At 41.7% G+C, this 20778-nt stretch overlaps 1 protein-coding gene across 6 annotated transcripts in view; it reads right to left on the minus strand.

The window, feature by feature from the left end:
- Positions 1-20778, minus strand: part of RABGAP1L (RAB GTPase activating protein 1 like) — a 177737-nt gene that overhangs the window by 89196 nt on the left and 67763 nt on the right. For all 6 annotated transcript variants that reach the window (XM_042466392.1, XM_042466395.1, XM_042466396.1 and 3 more), the window contains exons 14-16: positions 12731-12844; positions 5499-5573; positions 3284-3409 (exon numbers count right to left, since the gene is read on the minus strand). In XM_042466392.1, the coding sequence (XP_042322326.1) occupies positions 3284-3409; positions 5499-5573; positions 12731-12844 (315 nt within the window). The remainder of the gene's footprint in view (positions 1-3283; positions 3410-5498; positions 5574-12730; positions 12845-20778) is intronic.

Below are 20778 nucleotides of genomic sequence, written 5' to 3' on the forward strand. Positions count from 1 at the left end.
TATTATGAATAATCATGGAAGAGACTTCAAGCGCCATCCAGGCCGAACCCCTGACATACAAGAAGACACAGTCAAATCATCCCAGACAGATGGCATCCAGCCTTGTTTAAAAACCTCCCAAGAAGGAAATTCCACCACACTCTGAAAGTGTGTTCCACTTTCGAACAGCGCTTTCTGTCAGGAAGTTCTTCCTAATGTTTAGGTGGAATCTCTTTTCGTGTAGTGTGAATCCACTGCTCCATGTCCCAGTCTCTAGAGATACAGAAAAGAAGTTTGCTCCATCCTCAATATGACATCTCTTCAAATATCTATCCTTGTTTTCTTCAGGCTAAAGATATCCAGCTCCCTAAATGTCTCCTGATAGGGCATGCTTTCCAGAACTTTCACCATTTTAGTCATCCTCCTCTGGACACACTCCAGCTTGTCAACATCATTTCTGAAGAGATTTTGAGCGCACCAATACTGAGTACAGCCAGGCCTGGTCTCTCCAAGCTGGGCCTCTTGGTTCGTAGTCCCTTAAAGGGTCCTCCAGCTTCAGAAACCATTTTTTTCAGTCCTTTGGGCTGATACACTCCTGGACAAAGGTCTTGGTGGAGCAGATACTGTTACTCATAGAAGTTTAGCTGGCTTTAGCACCTGTTTGTATGATAGGGCTTTGCGCCTCAATTTCTGGTTCTTCCAAGCCTGAGGAGTGAAGGTCTTACACTGGGCACAAATATGGACATTTCGCTCTTCCTCAAGACACAGCATCTACCAGGAGTAGACACCACAGGCAGGAAGCTTCATTCTACATTCCTCACACCATTTGAAGAAAGATGAAGAAGACATAATGGAGAATAGAATCATCAATGAAAAAACTAGGCTGCGGTCGAAACCGAAAGCTAGCAAGATTCCTAGGTGCTGCTCATGCAGCAGACAAAAAGGAACTGAGACTAATTGGATGGACTACCGCCAAAAATTCAGGCTATGCCAGTAGGTTCTGAATATGCTCTGTGCAAGCGCAGTAATGTGTAATTCACAGAGACCATGAAGAAGAAGTATTCCCTTTTTGTAGTCCTCCTCAGGAATATCATTATCAGTCCATGCTATCTACACTAATTAAATCTCTACCGTGCTTAAACATCTGAACGGATTGAGAGTAATGGTCATTTAGTTTAGTTATAAAGAGCATCAAAAAGAGGCATAGAGAACCAGTTCAAAATTGTATCCTCCCAAATATACCGTACTTAATGGAAGCATCTCAATGAATTGCTTTCAACATTCCTATTATGCCCCATTGCTACTGATGAGATATGAAAGAAATCTTCAGGTTATATTATTTAGAGAGAAGGAAAGCAATAATAAGGATAAAGCAATGTTTCAGTATGGCAGCAACTTTGGATATAAAAAAGACATCAACTATATCTTTAATCTCTCCTTCTCTTCAGGTTCCTTCCCCTCGGTCTTCAAACATGCCTTAGTTTCCCCTATTCTGAAAAAACCCTCTCTCGACCCTTCTTCCTTGACTAGCTATCGTCCAATCTTCTTCTTCCTTTTCTCTCTAAGGTGTTGGAACGAGTTGTCTATTCATGCTGTCTTGAGTATCTTGAAACCAACTCCATTCTGGATCCCTTCCAGTCTGGTTTTTGCCCACGGCACTCCACAGAGACGGCCCTCACTAAAATCTCTAATGATCTTTTGCGGGCCAAGGCGAATGGCCTCTACTCTATCCTTGTCCTTCTCAATCTGTCTGCGGCCTTCAACACCGTGGACCACTGTCTCCTACTAGACCTTGGTTTCTCGGGCCTTGTTCTCGATTGGTTCACATCTTACCTGTCAGATAGATCTTTTACAGTGGTCTCAGGTGGTCAGACCTCGTCCTCTATCTCGTTATCTCTTGGAGTTCCTCAGGGCTCTGTTTTGGGTCCCCTTTTGTTCTCTTTATACACACTCTCCCTTGGCAAACTTATTAGTTCGTTTGGTTTCTCCTACCATTTATACGCCGATGATACCCAGCTGTACCTTTCCACCCCTAATCTTTCACCAGAGCTAGAACAGCAAGTGTCATCCTGCTTAACAGCTGTCTCCCACTGGATGCACCATCGGCGTCTGAAGCTCAATATGTCCAATATGTCCCACCTAAGCCCACCCTTCACTACTCCTTTTCTATTTCTGTCAATAACATCTCCATCCAGCCGGTCCAGGAAGCCCGCAGTCTTGGTTTCATTTTTGACTCCTCTTTGTCATTTATCCCCCAGATCCAGACTACAGCCAAGGTCTGTAGATTTTTTCTCTATAATATTGCCAAAATCCGTCCATATCTCTCAGCTTCTACCACAAAAACACTGGTCTATGACCTAGTGGTTTCACGACTAGACTACTGTAACCTCCTCCTGGCAGGGCTTCCTCTCTCTCACCTCCACCCATTAATTTCTGTTCAGCATTCAGCTGCACGCATTATTTCACTCGCTCGCCGCTATGATCATGTCTCCCCTCTCTTGTCCTCCTTTCACTGGCTCCCTCTTCCTTTCCGCATCAGGTACAAACTTTTGTTACTCACCTTTAAAGCTCTGCATGGGCTGGCCCCTCTTTATTTAACTGATCTTCTCTCTCCCTACATCCCTACTCGCACTCTCCGCTCTGGTAGCCAAAGTCTCCTCTTTCAACCCAGGATTTTCTCTGCCCCGTCCCGGATCCGTCCCTTCTCTCTTGCTGCCCCTCATTCCTGGAACCTTCTTCCTCCGCATGCACGGCTCATCACTTCCCTAACCAGTTTTAAGGCTGAGCTGAAAATCATATTGTTTAGGGAAGCATTCTCAGGGAATTTGTGATTGTCATCTGGCTGTCTGATAACGTTTGATGCGATTTGCTTTTATATCTAATGTTTTTTAATTTGTCTTTTCTTTCCTATATTGTAATTTTATCTAGTCCTCTATCTAACTGTTACTACTTTTAGAGTGTATGCCTCGGGCAGGCTTTTATATATTCCTTAATTTTACTGATTTTGTACAGCGCTGTGTATAATTACAGCGCTTTAGAAATAAAGTTTAATAATAATAATAATAATAACAACAACAACTCAGAATCTTCTAATAAAAATGCAGTAGTATCTATAGTAAATTCTTTAACTTATGGCTAAATGGAATGTTATGTGCACATTGTATGTATTATAAGAAGCAGGTACTGTTTATTACACACACCATGGATCATGACAACCTACTACGCATGTCTATAGTAGGGCTTTGCTTCCATTCATGAACCTATATTTTAGAAAATAAAGATGAATTTGTGAGTTTAATCCTACCTGTATAAGTTTTTCCAGCTGGTAAAATTTACTGCGAAGATCCTCTAGATTGTTTTTATAGAGGTCTCGCAGGCCATAGTCATACATGATCTTCACCAAAACACAGAACGCTTGCTCTTCAGGCATCTGTACGAACAATGTGAGATTTAAATGAACAATGTGAGATCTTCAAATTGTTAAATCCTACAATGTATTTTGCATAGAAAATTATAGGTAATGAGTGTACCAATTTAAAATAATAACCAACAGCAGCAGCAGCAAATAGTGTTTTTAGAAGTTCTGCAGATAAAATATCATTTTTTTTTCTTAAGCATGGGCAAATTTCTTTGCCATCCTTTCTCTACTTCGCACCTTCAAGTGTGTTGAAGTACAACTGCCATATCAGGCATGCTGGCTGAGATGATGGGATCTGTAGTCTAACACATATAGAAGGAACTTGGCTGAGAAATACTATTCTATGGCCTGTTACAGACTGCCAAAATAAAGCTGCTTCAGGTCTCTTTGAAGGTATGCTGTTTAAATGATGCATGCATCCTAAGACTCTGGAAGCTGCACCAAAGCTGCACTCCGGTGCTTAGGAATGGAGTGTGGCTTTGGCGCGACCTCCAGACTCTTAGGATCCATGCATCATTTAAATAGCATACCTCCAAAGAGACCTGAAGCAGCTTTATTTTGGCAGTCTGTAACAGGCCTAAGTCTTATGCCCTTCGTCTGCCATTTAAAGCACTAGTGCTTCCACTGAAGCTTAATAATATGTGGCTGACAAATCATAGTTTCCTACCTGACAACAGCACTTCAAAGTGATTTCCCATGTCCATGAAGATGGTCTTCTGATCCCAATTTAAAATTAAAATTATTACAGACTAATATGCTGTTCCTACATGGCTTTATTTTCCTCAAACTAGGCAATAAAAAGGTATAGAAGGCTGGTTGTGCATGATTCTTTTAATTGTTGAAACTGAAATGAACTTCTAAAAATCTCTTATGATTTGTACTGTGACTACTTGCCACATTTAAGGCATGGACTGTAAATGCAAATAACCTTACCTCATAAATGATCAACAAACCAAACAGCCAACTATGGCTGAGTTGTCTGTGTATTTGTTAGATTTTGTTTAAAAAAAAGTTTGTGTAGTTTGTTTGCTCTTTCCCATGTACTCTTCTGGGGAGAATTTAGATATTACAACAGGGTATCTTTGCTGAAATCCCACTATGCAAAGATCCAACTGAGATCCAGCTATGCCAGATATAAGCACATCTTGCCAGAACCGAGAGGGTCAATATCTTACCCATCCCCAATTCTGACAGAATTTTTTTTTTTAAAATATTGCTGGAAGAAACCCTTTGGGTCTTTGGGACAATTCTGTCAAGTTCTGAGAGGGCTCTGACCTATTTTATTTGCAGGAGAGGCTTTTCCCAAGTCACTTCCAATTTGGAAAGACGCCCCCTCATAACTTAAAAGTGGCTGGTGGGGAGCAAAATGTGAAAAAATGGCCTCTCAGAGCCCCTAGTGGGTGCTTGTGAAGGACATTGTCAGCCAAAAATGTTTTCTTTAAAAATTGCCAAAAATGAGTGTGGGAAGGCTGCGCTGGAGCCCTGGAAGGTAATATGTGCACACTTTCTCCAGACGGGCTTTATTATAAAGATCTATTCAGCATTCAGTCTTTGATTCCCGCCCCATCCAAGCAGCTGTGTGAGATTTTGGTTCCTAACACAAAGGAGGATAAGTCAATTATATAGAATCTTGAGGTCAAGAGGAATTCCAATTAACAGTACTGGCCCAAGGGCTCAGAAAGCCATTTTACATAGGATTCATAGAATCTATGATTCTATGAATCCTGTGTAAAATGGCTTTCTGAGCAAGCAGAAACCTCCAGAAGCTATATCTAAAAGGAAGTATACATAGAAAAGGGAAGGATCACAGAAACACAGATTTGGAAGGGATCAGAAGGGCCATTCAGTCAAGCCCCTGATCCCCCGGTAAAGCATGCCTGACAGGTGACCATCCAACTTTTATTTGAAAAACTCAATAGAAGGAGAGGATCTAGTTCCTGATCTAGTAGTTTTATTCCAGATAAAAGTAAGTTACGTCTACTCTCATACCGGGAAAAGAGGACTAAACAGTGAAAAGAGATTTCACGTTACAAATATTTGAAAGATAGTTTCAAATACATTGTCTCACTGAGGAACAACAGTGGTTTTATCATGTACTTACATGCAGTAGCAAAACGGCACCAAGAAATGAATGGCCCTGACAATAACCAATTTCTTCATCATACACTGAATATGCCTGCAATATAGACAACTGTGATTACAGCAGTGAATTAATATATTTCATAGTTACAAACTGAACTGATGTTACAGAAAGCCCCACGGCTCTCTGGTTTGCCCTCCTAGGAATTCTACTACTATTACTACTATTACATTTATATCTATTTATAGCATATCCTGCTTACAATTTAAAAAAATAATATAGTTTAAAACTTGCAAAAAAGTGAACATGAAAATGGGGTTAAACTATTTACAATACTGTATAAAAATAACAATTAAGCAATTAAAATAGTCCTGTTTAAAACAGTATGGCAACCTCAACTCATTCTTCTGAAAGTGGAATAAAACAGTCTCTGCCTGGTGATGGAAGCACAGCAGGGAGGGGACCTCTCTAACCACCCTGGGAAAGGAGTTCCAAGTCTAGGCACAATTACCAAGGAAGCCCACTCTCACATCCTTGCCAAACTGTGCTTGTGATGGAGGTGGGACTAAGAGATAGGACTGTTCTGATGACCTCAGGGCCCAGGCAGAGTGATATAGTCTGTCTGACAGTCTGGACCCAGTCCTTCCAATGCTTATAGATAATAACCAGCACTTTGAATTGTTCCAGGAAACAAAATGGCAGCCAGTGGAGCTGTTGTAAAAGGAAAGTAGCATGGTAATCTGCTCCAGGTAATACTCTGGCTGCAGCTCTTTGGACCAGCTGAAGTTTCTGAACATTTTTCAAAGGCAGGCCCATATAGAGATCATTACAATAGTCTAAACAGGATGCAACTAAGGGATATACCATTGTGGCCAAATCCAGCATCTCAGGAAATAGGCAGAGTTGGTGCACAAGCTTTAAATATGCAAAAGAACTCCTGGCCACTGCAGAAACTTGGGCCTCCAGGCTCAAAGCTGAGTCCAGGAGCATATCCAAACTGCAAACTTGCATCTTCAGGGTGAGCGTAACTCCTCCTAGCACAGGCTGAATGGCTGTTCCATGATTTGATTTTCTGCTGACCAAGAGCACCTCTGTTTAGTCTGGATTAAGTTTCAATTTGATCTCCACTCCAGGAAGGAATGTAGCCATTGTAAAACAGTGCCTCCAAGTTACATCTCAGCGAGGCAGCATAGAAGGATATCATGATTGGTGGTTTTGAAAACTGCTGAGAGATCCAGCAGAACCAACAGAGACGTACTTTTCTTAACCAGTTCCCTATGTAGCTCTTCCACCAAGATGGCCAAACTGCCTTTGTTCTACAATCAGGCATGAAATCAGATTGAAATGGATCTAGATAATTCATTTGATCCAGGAATCCCTGGAGCTAACAGGCCACACACATTTCACTATCTTGCCCAAGAATGTCAGGCACAGACCCATAATTATCTATTATAGAGGGATTCAGGAATGTCCTTTTCAACAAAGATCACAACTGCCTCCTTTTGGCAAGTTGGAACTTTCTCTTGTAAATAGGCATTGACTACCTCCTTCACTCAGCCAGTTCCTCTTTGGCCTGTTTGATAAGCCAGGAAGGACAGGGTCTAGCATACATGTGGTGGGTCTCACTTTCCCAAGGATCTGTCTACATCCTCAGGCTGCACAAAATGAAAAGAATCCAATAACACAGGAAAAGCAGAAATCATGGTTACATCCACTGGAACTATACCAACTATTAGCATCCATGTTAGAGTGAATCTGAATGATTTTATCTGCAAAGCGTCATGCAAATTATACACAGTGGGCTGTAAAGTAGTCTCCATTTTCTACCCGAGGACCAAATAGGAGAAATCTTCTTTTGTTTGAAGCCTTCTTTTCAGAGCCTAAACTGAAAAAGCACTCTATATGGAAAAAAACCTGGCATCATACCAAACCAGGATACAAAATGTTTAACTAATAGGATCATAAAGGATATGAGATCAGACAAATGCTAAAAAAAAATACAGAAGCATAACAAAATGGGATTGAAATAAGGTAGGTTCTGTCATTTTTAACAAGGTCAGGATAACTTGAAATGGACAAGTCAAGTTCTTTTTTCAGCAGTGGAAATGGAGAGCAATATAGCTTATTCATCCTTATTGCTCCAAAAAACAGGACCACCCAGCCAGGAATTTTAATGAGAGGTGAGTAGCTCCTCATTCAGTGAAGGTTAACAAGTTCTGAATATCAAAAACTAATTATGCAGGTAATAAAAAAGAAATGCCCAGGACTATATATAGATTTTACCACTGCTGAAAAGGGTAAAGGGGAGTTTCTGGCCAGTAACTTCTTTTCATTACAAGTCAATAATAGTATGGGCAAAGTATCCTTCATTCCACTGGTGAAAGAGGATCTTCAGGGTACATCCAATTTTCCATTTTATAGTAGTGGGGGAAATTAGACTGGAGTAACCTATAGCAAGTGATCAAGCCCAGATGAGGAAGTCTTGATGTGAGGGTTCAGAGTATCACAGCCCTCTGTAGTACCCTTTGCCTGAAAACTGCAACCACAATGACATACTTATCAATTTTATAATGTCTAGCAAATGTAGGCATAGTGAACTAGGCCACTGCTTTAAATATGTCAATTAGTGATTCAGAGGTACTGAAGGCAGATGAGCAAGTGCTGCTGTGGGCCAGGATGGCAGTGGGTACTATAGTCAATGACTCCTCAAAGCAGAGGGCTATGCAGGCTCTTAATCACCTGGACAGAGTGGATGTGGATGTCTTATATCCCATGGAGACTGGATGACAAGAAAGAGAACATCAAACAAAGAGAGCATTGTGAATTCTGGACAGATTTATCTTTAAACATGTATTTAACTGCTAAACTGTGCTATCGGTTCTGTCTTTCAGATTTGGGGTTATGCCATCAGAAAGATGGCCCAATTAAATGCTGTGAAATGTGACAGAGCCTGTATCAAAGACAGATGTTTTGCCTTGCTGAAAGAGCTCCCGGTTCTGAGACTGTGTTCAAGTAATTGCTACAAAGAGTAAAGTTTTACAGGGACCACTGCAGTCTTGTTTGAGCATTAAGGACCAGGTGCAGATCACAGTGAATTACCAGGGGTCTCAACAATATCATGCCCCCTAGGAAGTCCTTAACATGAGAGTGCCTAGATAAAGCAATTAGTTTAGGTTCCCTGATGATAATGCAATCACCTGTGGGTTTTTGTTTTTGGTAAAGTCCTTTTGGCTGCTAAGATAGCACCCACTACTTTCTCCTGATATCACTATTCTAGTAGTTCACCCCGCAGTCTCTAAGCATGGAGTTGCAATCAGTCTGGTTGGGAGTGGAGGGAATTCCTCTGGCATAGCAGGTCTCATATTGACGAGATCTCATATTGACAAAGCTAGTAGGTTTGAGAACCAGGCTTATCTTGGCCATCTGTGAGCAATCTGATTCATTCTCCAGTCTCACTTTTCTAAGGGCCTTGGGAAGTAGTGGGAAAAGGTGTAGGCAAAATACAAATCCCTGGGCCATGTTAATGTCAGGACATTCATCTTCCAGGCACCATATCTGAAATCTAGAGATGAACTTTGAAACCTTAAAATTTGTCAAGGAGGTGATTAGACCTCAAGGAGTTTGCTCTGTCTGGTGCCATGCCCCGACCTGAAGCTCCAGGATATGACTCCTTTTGTTTAGGCTGTTGGTTCTGATTCTTCCCTGCAAGTAAATTCATAGTAGCAAGGAGTGCTAGTTTTGCTGCTCTGAGTTTTAATCAGTTTATGCTCTGGGATCTCTCTGCTGGGATCCACAACCCCTGTGCCAGATCTCAGTTGTATGAGGCTCCCCAACCCTGCAGGTTTGTGTTTCTTGTGACTTAAACATTTGGTTGTTCTTTAGACATGGTACCCCTGAGAGAGCTACCAATACCATCACTCTTTCACTTGAGATGGGATGTAGACCTGGAGTTGTTGCTGCAGAACTATTTCCTGTTGGTAGGAAAGGAGAAGCCACTGAAGTTCCATGAAGCAGAAAATTTTTCACAGTACTATGATGATGCAAGTCACCAGGGAGACCTGGATGCTATGATGTTTAAATGAAGATAAGATAGAACTGACCTGATGAAATCCTTGAGCTTCACTACTCCATCTATAAGGAGGGAAATGATTCCTTTGCTAATGTTGATGATGACTCACAGATTCTGAACTGTCTAGACTGTTTGAAAATGGTTCTTTCCCCTATTGGCACTGAAACCTAGAGAGGTCAGAGCTAGAATGGTTTGCTCTACAACCAACCAATCTTGTTGGTGAAAAGCAGAGCAAACTGTCTATGTATCATAGAATCATAGATTTGTAGAGTTGGAAGAGACCACAAGGGCCATCCAGTCCAACCCCCTGCCATACAGAAACATGCAGAATCTCTTTTCCTATAGCTTGCATCCATTGTTCCAGGTCCTGCTCTCCAGAGCAGCAGAAAACAAGCTTGCTCCCCCCTCAATATGACATCAACACCATGCCCATTGTAGCACTTTACATGGGACCCTTGCCATGGCCAGCCTTCCCTCCCCTCCCTTCTTCTGACAGCTCTCCAAGTTGAAGAGATCCTTGGAGGAGTTAAGAGCAAGCTCCAAGCAGTCCTCTGCTGCCTGCTTGAATGCTGCCATTCCCCAGTATGGGGTGGAGTGTGGGATAAGAGAGAACAAGGAAGGGTATGAGATAAGTCTATGAAAATGTTTTTTTTAATTAAATACAAGAACACAAAGCTGTTCTTCAAAAAACATATAGAAGCACAAGTTCTAAAGATTGTTAATCTTTCTGTGATTCACTATCATACCAGTCTTGTCCCTTCCAGAATGTAATGCCCTTTTTTAGGTGGGGGGGGGGGGGAGAAATCAGTGCATTTGATAGCATTTATAGGCACCTGTCCATCAAAGCCTTCTTTTCATCACACACATTATGAAAGCTTCAGATGCACAAAATAATGACCTTTATATTTCTGAAACATTCCAGAGAAACTGCCTGTCATTTTAACTGAAATATCACAGAGGTTCAGACAACTTAAACAATAGCTTTCTATGAGGCTAAGTTTGGAACCCAAACCACGCTTTATGCTTTCTAACTTTAAAAAAGTCAGCTATCACTTATAACTGTTTGAAACTACTTGTTTGCTTTCATTTTCCACCCACACAACTTCAAAATTCTCTCATCTCCATGGTGAAGCAGCCTCTGGAGGCAGAATGACGTCTATAACTATGGTTTATCAATTCAGTTATCACATGATTTCAGAAATGAACCACAGAAATAAACTGTGTTAAACACTTGACATCAGCACAGGAATGCTGGATCTGGGTATACAAGGATCTGGCTTAATTTTTGCTAGGGCTCTCCCCTGGTATTTGTTTCTGATGAAAGCAATAAAACAATACTACAGAGGCATTCTCTTACCACAGACTAAGTAAAGAGCCCTGACAGATCCAGAGCAAAGGGAAGGGCTTTACAATTAAAGAGTGGTGTTTGTGAACAGTCATAAAAACCAGCATATCCTTTTCTGGAAATTAAACACTGGATAATACTGTATTTAGCCTATTGCACTGTAAATCCATCTTTTTTCTATCAATAACAGCATGAAGAATATTGTCCATATACATATTCTGCAACAAAAATGTTTCTCAAAAAAGGAGATCATAGATTTAAAAGTGTGGCAATGTAATAATGAAATACTAGTAACGTGCTATTGAGTGAGGGGCAAATGTTACTCTGGAGGAGTTTCAGAAACAGAGCTCTCATATTTACACTGCCACCCTTCATTCCCTCACATTTTATAGGGCATCTACAGGACACCACAATTAAACTGTTGCCCTCCTGTATTTCCACTACACTCTCCCATCTCTTCTGAGACTGTAGAAGATCTGATGTGTGTACACCCACACAGAGAGAACTATAGCTTAGTCACAGCTAGTGTAGCTGATTTGTTGTTGTATACCTTCAAGTCATTTCTGACTTTTGACGACCCGAGGGTAAACCCCTCCCAGTGGTTTCTTGGTGATTTATTGTTTTGTTTTGTTTTTAAAACGTAATTTAATTATTAAAATACACAATTCTGCTTCTTGAATTACAAACACATAGTTATACATTAATTTCTTCTTTCCTTCACAGATCTGGAATTACCATATATACTCTTGTACAAGTTGACCTCATGTATAATTCGAGGGAAGGTTTCAGGGTCAAAATGCTGGATTTTGATATGACCCGTGGACAAGTCGAGGGTAAACCATAGGGGGCTATAAGGAAGGATGGAAAGGGGGAAATACCACTTCCGTTCCTCCTCCTTCTCTAAACCTCTCCCAACTGATTTGCAGGTGCTGGGGGAGAGGTTTTTAACACTGGATTGAGAAAGGAAGCAAGTGGTTTTAAATGGAGAGTTGTTTTCATAAGAAGCAAGGTCTTGCAAAATGGACTGGAGACAGAAGCAAGTGGTTTTAAATGGAGAGTTTTTTTCCATAGGAAGCAAGGTCTTGAAAAAGGTACTGGGGAGATGGTTTTAAATGGAGTTTTGTTTTGTTTTTATATAGGAAGCCAGGGCTTGCAAAAGGGACCACAGAGAGAAGCAAGTGGATTAAATTAGGAGATTTTTCCATAGGAAGCCTGATCTTGCAAAAGGGACCAAAGAGAGAAGCAAGTGGGATATTTTTCCATAGGAACTTGCAAAATGGAGCAGAGAGGGAAGTAAGTGGATTTATATTGGGAGTTTTTTCCATAGGAAGCCATGGCTTGCAAAATGGAGCAGAGAGGGGAGCAAGTGGATTGAAATTGGGAGATTTTTCCATAGGAAGCCAGGGCTTGCAAAATGGAGCAGAGAGGGGAGCAAGTGGATTGAAATGGAGAGATTTTTCAATATGAAGCAAAGGCTTGCAAAATTAACTGGATGGGGAAGGCATTGGTGTTCAATGGAGATTGGAGCATCAGGCTTGCATGCTTTAGGATCTTTCTAAGCACTACTGATGTACTGACCCTTATATAAGTCTACCCAAAATGTCAGGGTCAATTTTGGGGCATACATTTCTCGAGTATACTGTATATGGTAATCAAAAAAGGCTTTCATTTCTTTCTTCATATTACAACCTCTACTTAAATACAAATTCTTCTACCTGTCAAATTACTGGCAAGATTTATTTGAGCGAGCATATCAGTAAGCCTATCAAAATATCTGCATGTTTTTCTGAGGAAAAAAGCCTAATGCTTAAGGATAATTACATAAAAATCTAGGCATACCTTACAGATTTTATATAAAGATTCTTGCCCATCTCCTCCAGTATCTTTAAAATATTCATGTCCTGGGAATGTTCGATGAATGTCTCGTGTAATGACACTTTCCTGAGACGACTCCTGTGAAAAGAGGTGGGAGGGGGGTGAATCAGACACTGTTGATGCAGCATGAGAACACACGGCTGGCAAAATCTACCATTACCAGCTGCCCCACAGGCCCACTTCTAACAACCTGGAAATCAAGACAAGGTAGAATCCACATTAAGCCGGGTGTCATGCCTTCTGGGCCCCTGCTCATTTTCCAGCCGTCCCTCTGTCTCTCACCACCTCCTAACGGCGTAGGCAACCTTTTTGAGCCGGGGGCCGGGTTGCTGTCCCTCAGACAACTGGGGGGCCGAAGTCAAAAAATAAATAATTAAATATATAAAAAAATAAATAAATAAATAAACTGGGACAAATGTAGGACAACATTTTCAAATGGTGGACACTTTTTTTAAAAAAGTGGAGGACATGCAAAAAAAATTGCTGATTTTTTTTAAAAATGTTAATATAAATGCATGTTTCTGAGGCGTCTATAGACAATTGCCCCCCTTGCCCCTGCACGCGAGAGGCCAAAGGCCCCGGCAGCAATCGGTGGCAGGACCGGGCTGGGGCCGGTCCCAAGGCCTCGCCGGGCCGCATCCGGCCCGCGGGCCGCAGGTTGCCTACCCGTGTACCTAGCACTTCCTTTCTAGGACCTTCAGCCCTCATGCGCCTCTGCTCCTCTACTGGCAAAGGCAATCTCGCTCCTTTCCTCCACTACTGTCCACCACTATTCTGTCTGCAGGCATTTCTGGCCATGTCCAGGCTTCCTTCTCCATCAGCTTGCCTCCACTGTACCTCTCCATGGCTGCCTCTACTCTTTGTCCCCACTCCCTGGTCTTTACCCCATCAGCCTCTCCCTGTGGCCCCTTGGCCTCCCCTGGCTTCTCTGACCCCCCCCCCTTTCCTTTAAACACCTCGCCCTGCCTCCTGGCCTCCCCTCTGCATTTTCCCCCCATCCAGTTGTTCCATCCTTCTTTTCTTCTTCATTCCTTGGGACATTGTTAGTGTCTTCTGGGGCTCTGTTTCTGCCAACCAGTCCAACTGAGTAGGGGTAGTTGAGCGAGATGGCTTCAGGAACCCTGACACTATCCTCACCTTGTCATATACCTTAATATTTTAGTATCATAATTTAGCAGTTTCAAATCTAAAGAATATTGGCTTTCATGGAATTTGGATGATTGTGTAGTGAATTAATAAGACTAACGTTGTAAGAATGTTGTTATAGAAAGGTTATGTTTTCATGATTGTTTGTTAAAGCAGCATATTTCAACTTTATATTTTTGGGTTTCCTATTTTGTATGTTTATCACACCCCTGAGGGTTGTGTTTACAACTCTAAAAACTTCAGGAGGAAGGCTTTTCTCAGTCCCACCACCATAGTAGGCTGGCTTGATGAGGACACAAAAGAGAGCCTTCTCAGTGGCTGCTCCCATCCTCTGGAACTCCCTTACAAATGTATTAAGGGGGTTACAAAGTGTAAGCTAGATGCCCTCAACAAACTGGTTACTCATTTTAGCGACCTACGGAAAGATGCCAGGCCGAGTCGATCCCGAGCCCCTGGCTGGTATTGAACTCACAACCTTGTGGTTTGTGAATGAGTGGCTGCAATACAGGCATTTAACCACTCACCACCAGGGCCTTCTTGAAAAGAGAGAGAGCCTTTTTGGTGGCTGCTTCCACCTTCTGATACTCCCTTCCCATAGGAGACTGGGCTGGCCCCCTCTCTGCTTGTCTTTCACCAGCAAGTAAGAACATTTTCATTCAGGCAGGCTTTTAATATATACTCATGACAGAGTGGCGTACGTATTGGCGAGGGGGGGGGGATAATTACTTTTCGTTTTGTTTTAACTTTATACTATTTTTACTTTGATGCTTCTAATTGTTTCAAAACTTTTATTGCAAAGTTTTTTTTAAAAAAATTATTTGTGAGCTACCCTAGGTTCTAAATAAATTGTAGAAAGAGGGGGGTGGAGGGAAAGAAGAAAGGCAGGCAACAGCTAGAGAGGGAAGCAGAAGTGCCATGAAGGTAGGCCTTACACATACACAAACACAAATACACAAAGAAATACAACCTGTTATATCTGCAGTCTTGGAAGGACAATATAGGAAAGTTCCATACTTAGACACTGCCCACGTGACTCAGGACAAATTGTAACTGTGGGAATGTGTATCTGTTTTATAGGGCTTTATATTCTGACCTCATCCTTCCAATTTTTCAGAGATATGTTGGTTGTGCTGAACAATCTCTTACTTTTCTGCTGCTTGCAGATACTGATTTGCTATAATATATAAAGTGTCTAAATCTGCACAGCAGCAATTAAAATATTAAGAACTATGATTAGTACTAGAGAACAGATGGCATAGAAAGGTATTCTTACTAACTGCTATATGTCTATTAGTATTAACTTTTAATACTCAACATAGAAGCTTGTTTTAAGTTGTTTTTATACTGTTTTATACTGTTTTTATACTCTAATTTTATACTGTTTTAATCTAACGTGATTCTTAAATTTTGTAAATGGTATCTTCTTTTATTGGTCTATGACCGTAAATAAAGTTCCTCCATAAGTCACAGATTCAAATCTTCATTTCACTATAAAGGTCACTGGGAGTCTCCAAAGCAGTCATTATTTTTCTGTCCATCCTACTTCCTAGGGTTGTTATGAAGTTAAAATTGGAGAGAAAACCAGGTATGCTGTCTTGAACCCCTTGGAAGAGACAGGATATACTTGCACCAAAATAATGTTGAGAAAGATAGATATCATCAATTTTGCATTCATATTCATTGTCCTCTAACTGAAATTAAATATACTTTCATTGCAATGGAAGCAAAATATATTTAGAACAAAACATTCCTCAAACTAAGACATAATAGAACCTCCATATTAAACCCAAAAGGCTGATTGAAGCAGGATATAAAAACCCACAACATGCAAAATAAAATTGCTTGTCATACTCAAGAGCTACCTTACTCTTCTCAAAAATGATCCCAGCAAACAAAAATCTAGAAAAGTTATTTTACTGAGGCCCCCACCCACAATATCTCCTTAGTAACGGAAAACATTTCCAATAACCATTTCAGTAGCACTAGCCCCAGGCAGACTGGTATGAGCTACAAATAGCACATTCCAATAGCACTGAATCCACACTTCACTGACATCAGGCCAATTATTGTATATCCAGCAGCAATATAGTGACAATGAACTGAAAAAGTATTAGCCTTAGAAACCAGATTTAATTGGCTGCTCTGAAAGGAGGATAGAATCCATCTGAAACTGCTCAAAATCCACTGGCTGTGTCATTGTTGTTGTTGTTGAATACGAAGACAGAAATATCCAGCAACTCTGTAATGGAGAGGAATAGGCCAAAAGTGATATCCAGTAGCCAGAATTATTTATTTGCAAGCAAATATATTCTTTTGAAAAAATATTGAGAATTAAGAGAAAAGAGGATGAGGAGCAATAAAAGAAAGAAAAGGTACAGGAAAAAGATTAAAATCACAGAATCATAGAGTTGGAAGAGACCACTAGGGCCATCCAGTCCAACCCCCTGCCATGCAGGAAATCTCAGTCAAAGCATACCCGACAGATGGCCATCCAGCCTCTGTTTAAAAACCTCCAAAAAAGTAGACTCCACCACTCTCTAAAGAGTGTGTTCCACTGTCAAACAGCCCTTACTGTCAAGACGTTCCTCCTAATGTTGAGGTGGAATCTCTTTTCCTGTAGCTTGCATCCACTGTTCCTGGTTCTGTTTTCTGGAGCAGCGGAAAACAAGCTTGCTCCATCCTCAATATGACATCCCTTCAAATATTTAAACAGGGCTGTCATATCACCTCTTAATCCTCTCTTCTCCAGACTAAACATCCCCAGCTCCCTATGTCTCTCCTCATAGGGCATGATTTCCAGACATTTCACCAATTTGGTCACCCACCTTTGCACATGCTCCAGCTTGTCAACATCCTTTTAGATATTGTGGTGCCCAGAACTGGATACAGTATTTCAGGTGAGGCCTGACCAAGGTAGAATAGAGTGGCATTATTACATCCCTTGATCTAGACACCATATGTGATACAGTCTAGGGGGCTGTTCAGACTACCTTTTAGCCCAAATCCCAAACCGGATTAAAAGTGGGAAGTTCCCACTGGCATCAGTTTTTACACATCAGGATTGGGGTTTTGCACACCAGATCTGGGGCAAATCCCCCTCAACGTGGGTTTTCTGAAAGCGGTCCCCCCCCTGTTTCTTTTGAGAAAATCCGCTTCTTTCAGGGTGCCTGCAAATGTGAACTTGGCCCCAGTCATGATCGAGTCAAGTTCAGGGGGAGGGATAAAGATCAGAGGGTGGGTAGTGGGCAGAACATGCCTCCCTTTTCGCACGAGTCACTTTGGAAGTGGCATTTCTTTAAAAATGATTTTTTGTGTTTGTGTGACATAATATGCGAATGCTTGTGCTACATATGTTTCTCTTTCAAATTTGGCAAATTGATACAATGTGTGAATGCTTGTGCTACATATGTGTGGGAAAAGGAGAGGAAGCAAGAGGATGCAAAAGAGAAGGAGAGATGGCATCCTGGGATGGGTAAAAAAGAGGATGCAAAGGAAAAGAGAAGGAGAGATGGCATTCTGGGATGGGAAAAGAAGAGGGTGCAAAGAAAAGAGAAGGAGAGGGCATTCTGGGATGCAAAAAGGAGGGAAAGCAAGAGGATGCAAAGAGGAGGGAATCTGAAACGACCCAAAGGCACACAACACATGCAAATACATACTTGACAAATTGACAGAATATTTGAATGCTGCCGCCAGGTTTTGTTTTTTTAAAGGAGGGGGGAAAGCACCCATTCCATTGTCCAATGGTTGGAGGACACATCACCTTTGACGAAAGCGGAAGTGAATTTGATTGACAACAAAGGAGGCTCCATTTTAAAATGGTACTGCAAATGTGAACTTCAGAGGGGCAAATTGCATCAATCAAGGTAAAGGATAATGGAAATGTCTTTCCAGGGAGATTCGGTACCAGCTTACTGAATTCAACTCAGTTCCACCCAGCGCAAATTACCTAGTGAGAATGGGGCCTAGAATCATGTTAGCCTTTTTAGCTGCTGCATCACACTGTCAACTCATGTTCAACTTGCGGTTTACTAGGACTCCTAGATCCCTCTCACACGTAGTCTTGTCAAGCCAGGTGTCCCCCTTCCTATATTTGTGCATTTCATTTTTTTCTTTTCACTTTTTTCTGAGTGTGATGCTATTTTAGATCAGAGGGAATTAAGGCTCTGTTTCTCTCAGATGGCACTCTTAGGAGCACCAATTGAGGGTAAACCATTTCCCCTGTTTATTCCCCACATGAGGAGACAAGTCTAGTTGGCACTGAGAGGCACATCTCAGATAATGCTCCTGTGTATAGTGAAGTCAGTTTCCACAAGTGAACATCACATCCTGAGCTCATCCAACCCCTGGAAAACCTAGATACAGAATCCAGTCCCCAACCCATTTTAATTCCCAATCCCTCACTTAAAACTATTTTAATCTTTTTGTTTAGACGATACTATCAGAGTCTTCTAGTTGCAGTGATACTGAAACTCCATTCTGCCCATTCCCCTTCTTTCTGGAGTGGCTAGGTGAACAACAACATCTGACTGTAGTACTGTTTCCTCCTCTTCATATTTTGTTCCCTTGTTATCATCATTAAAGGTACCTTCTGAAAGCCTCAAACAGTTAAGCCAGAGATCTCTGTACCTGTATCACAATAAGCTATTTAATTAGAACTACACTCGTCCCCCGGGTTACGAAATTAATTCGTTCCGGCGCCATTTTCGTAACCCGGAAGTCTTTCGTTAGCCGAATCCCCATAGGCGCTAATGGGGAAAAGCCGCGGCTCCGCCGCGGCTCCATTTAAAATAGCGCCGGCTTTTTTTCGCAACCCGGGGAAACCTTCGTAACCCGGAAATAATTAATTAAATGTTTTTTTTTCGTAACCCGAAAAATTCGTAACGCGGCGCGTTCGTATCCCGGGGTACCAGTGTATATAAAAGCCTTTCTAAGAACTAGTAAATAATGTACATGACAGCTCTAGATATGCACTACCTCACTAGAGATTGGGGGTGGGAGTACAGTGCACTCACTCCATACGCGGGCGCGCTTTACGCGGACTTGAGCTTATGTGCTCAAGCCGCGGGGGAGCGCATGGGGTGGAAGGGGCGGCGCGTCCCATTATGCCGCGCACAAGCATAGGCAGAATTCGCCTTACGCGGCGGGGTCTGGAATGGATCCCCTGCATAAGGCGAGGGCTGACTGTACTTTTGCCCATAGTGTTGGGGCAGTTCCAGCTGGCTTTAACAAGAAAAGGAAAAAGATTAATCATTCTTGTGGTCTACTTGGACTTCTAGATCACTTTCACATGTAGTCTCGTTCAGCCAGGTGTCCCCCATCCTATATCTGTGCATTTCATTTTTCCGCCCTAAGTGCAGTACCATTTCTCCCTGTTCAAGGTCATTTTGTTAGCTGTGGCCCAACTTTCTAGTTTATTCAGGTCATTTTGAACTTTGATCATGTCCTCACGGGTATTAGCTACTTCTTCTAATTTGGTGTCATCTGCAAATTTGATAAGTATGCCCCCAATTCTGTCATCCAAGTCATTGACAAAGATGTTGAATAGCACTAGGCCCAGGACAGACCCCTGTGGCACCCCACTGGTTACTTCTCTCCAGGATGAAAAGGAGCCATTGTTGAGCATCCTTTGGGTTCAGCCAGTCAACCAATTACAAATCCTTGTAACGGATGCGTTGTCTAGCCCACATTTCACTAGCTTGTTTGCAAGAATGTCATGGCAAACCCTGTCAAAAGCCTTACTGAAATCAAGGTATGCAATGTCCACAGTGTTCTCTTCATCTACCAAGCTGATAATTTTATCAAAGAAAGAGATAAGATTTGTCTGCCATGACTTCTTTCTCTAAAACCCATGTTGACTTTTTGTGATTATAGAATTGCCTTCTAAATGTTCACAGACTCTCTGTTTAATGATCTGCTCTAGAATCTTTCCTGGTATGGATGTCAGACTAACTGGACGATAAATGTTGGGATCCTCTTTTTCCCCCTTTTTGAAGATGGGGACAATGTTTGCCCTCCTCCAGTCTGCTGAGATTTCTCCTGTTCTCCAAGAGTTCTGAAAGATCATTGCCAATGGCTCTGATATTACATTTGACCGTTCTTTTAATAGCCTTGGATGTAGTTCATCTGGTCCTGGAGACTTAAATTCATTTAGATTAACCAGGTATTCCTGTACTATCTCTTTACTTATTCTGTGCTGAAATTCCCCTATTCTGTCTTCTGCTCCATTATCCTCAGGTTGAGCACTGTTTGCCTTTTCTGAGAAGACTGAGGCTGTGATGATCCTTACAGAGGCAAAAAAGGTGTTGAGTAATTCTGCCTTTTCTCTGTCTTCTGTTAGCATTTTGCCATCTTCTCCACGCAGTGGCCGTACCATTTCCTTCTTCTTCCTTTTGCTGCGGACATATCCAAAAAAGCCCTTTTTATTGTTCTTAACCTTTATAGCAAGCCTGAGTTCAATCTGAGCTTTAGCTTTTCTGACTTTACCCCTACACAGGTTAGCTATTTGTTTGAATTCCTCTTTGGTGATAGCCCCATTTTTCCATTTGTTATACATATTCCGTTTAAAACTTAGCTCAATTGAAAGTTGACTGAGGAGTCATCCATCCTGGTTTCTTGAGACACCTCCTATTTTTCTTTCTCATTGGAACTGTTTGAAATTGTGCCTTCAGTATCTCCCTTTTGAGAAACTCCCATCAATCCTGAACTCCCTTCTCTTTTAGTATTTCTGACCACGGGATCACCCCCAGTATTTCTCTAAGTTTACTGAAATCAGCTCTCCTAAAATCTAGAATGCGTGTCTGACTATGTCTGGCTTCTTCTTTCCACTGTATAACAAACTCCAGGAGAACATGGTCACTTCCACCTAA

This window comes from Sceloporus undulatus, chromosome 4 (genome assembly GCF_019175285.1).
Source record: "Sceloporus undulatus isolate JIND9_A2432 ecotype Alabama chromosome 4, SceUnd_v1.1, whole genome shotgun sequence".
Taxonomy (NCBI): Eukaryota; Metazoa; Chordata; class Lepidosauria; order Squamata; family Phrynosomatidae; genus Sceloporus; species Sceloporus undulatus.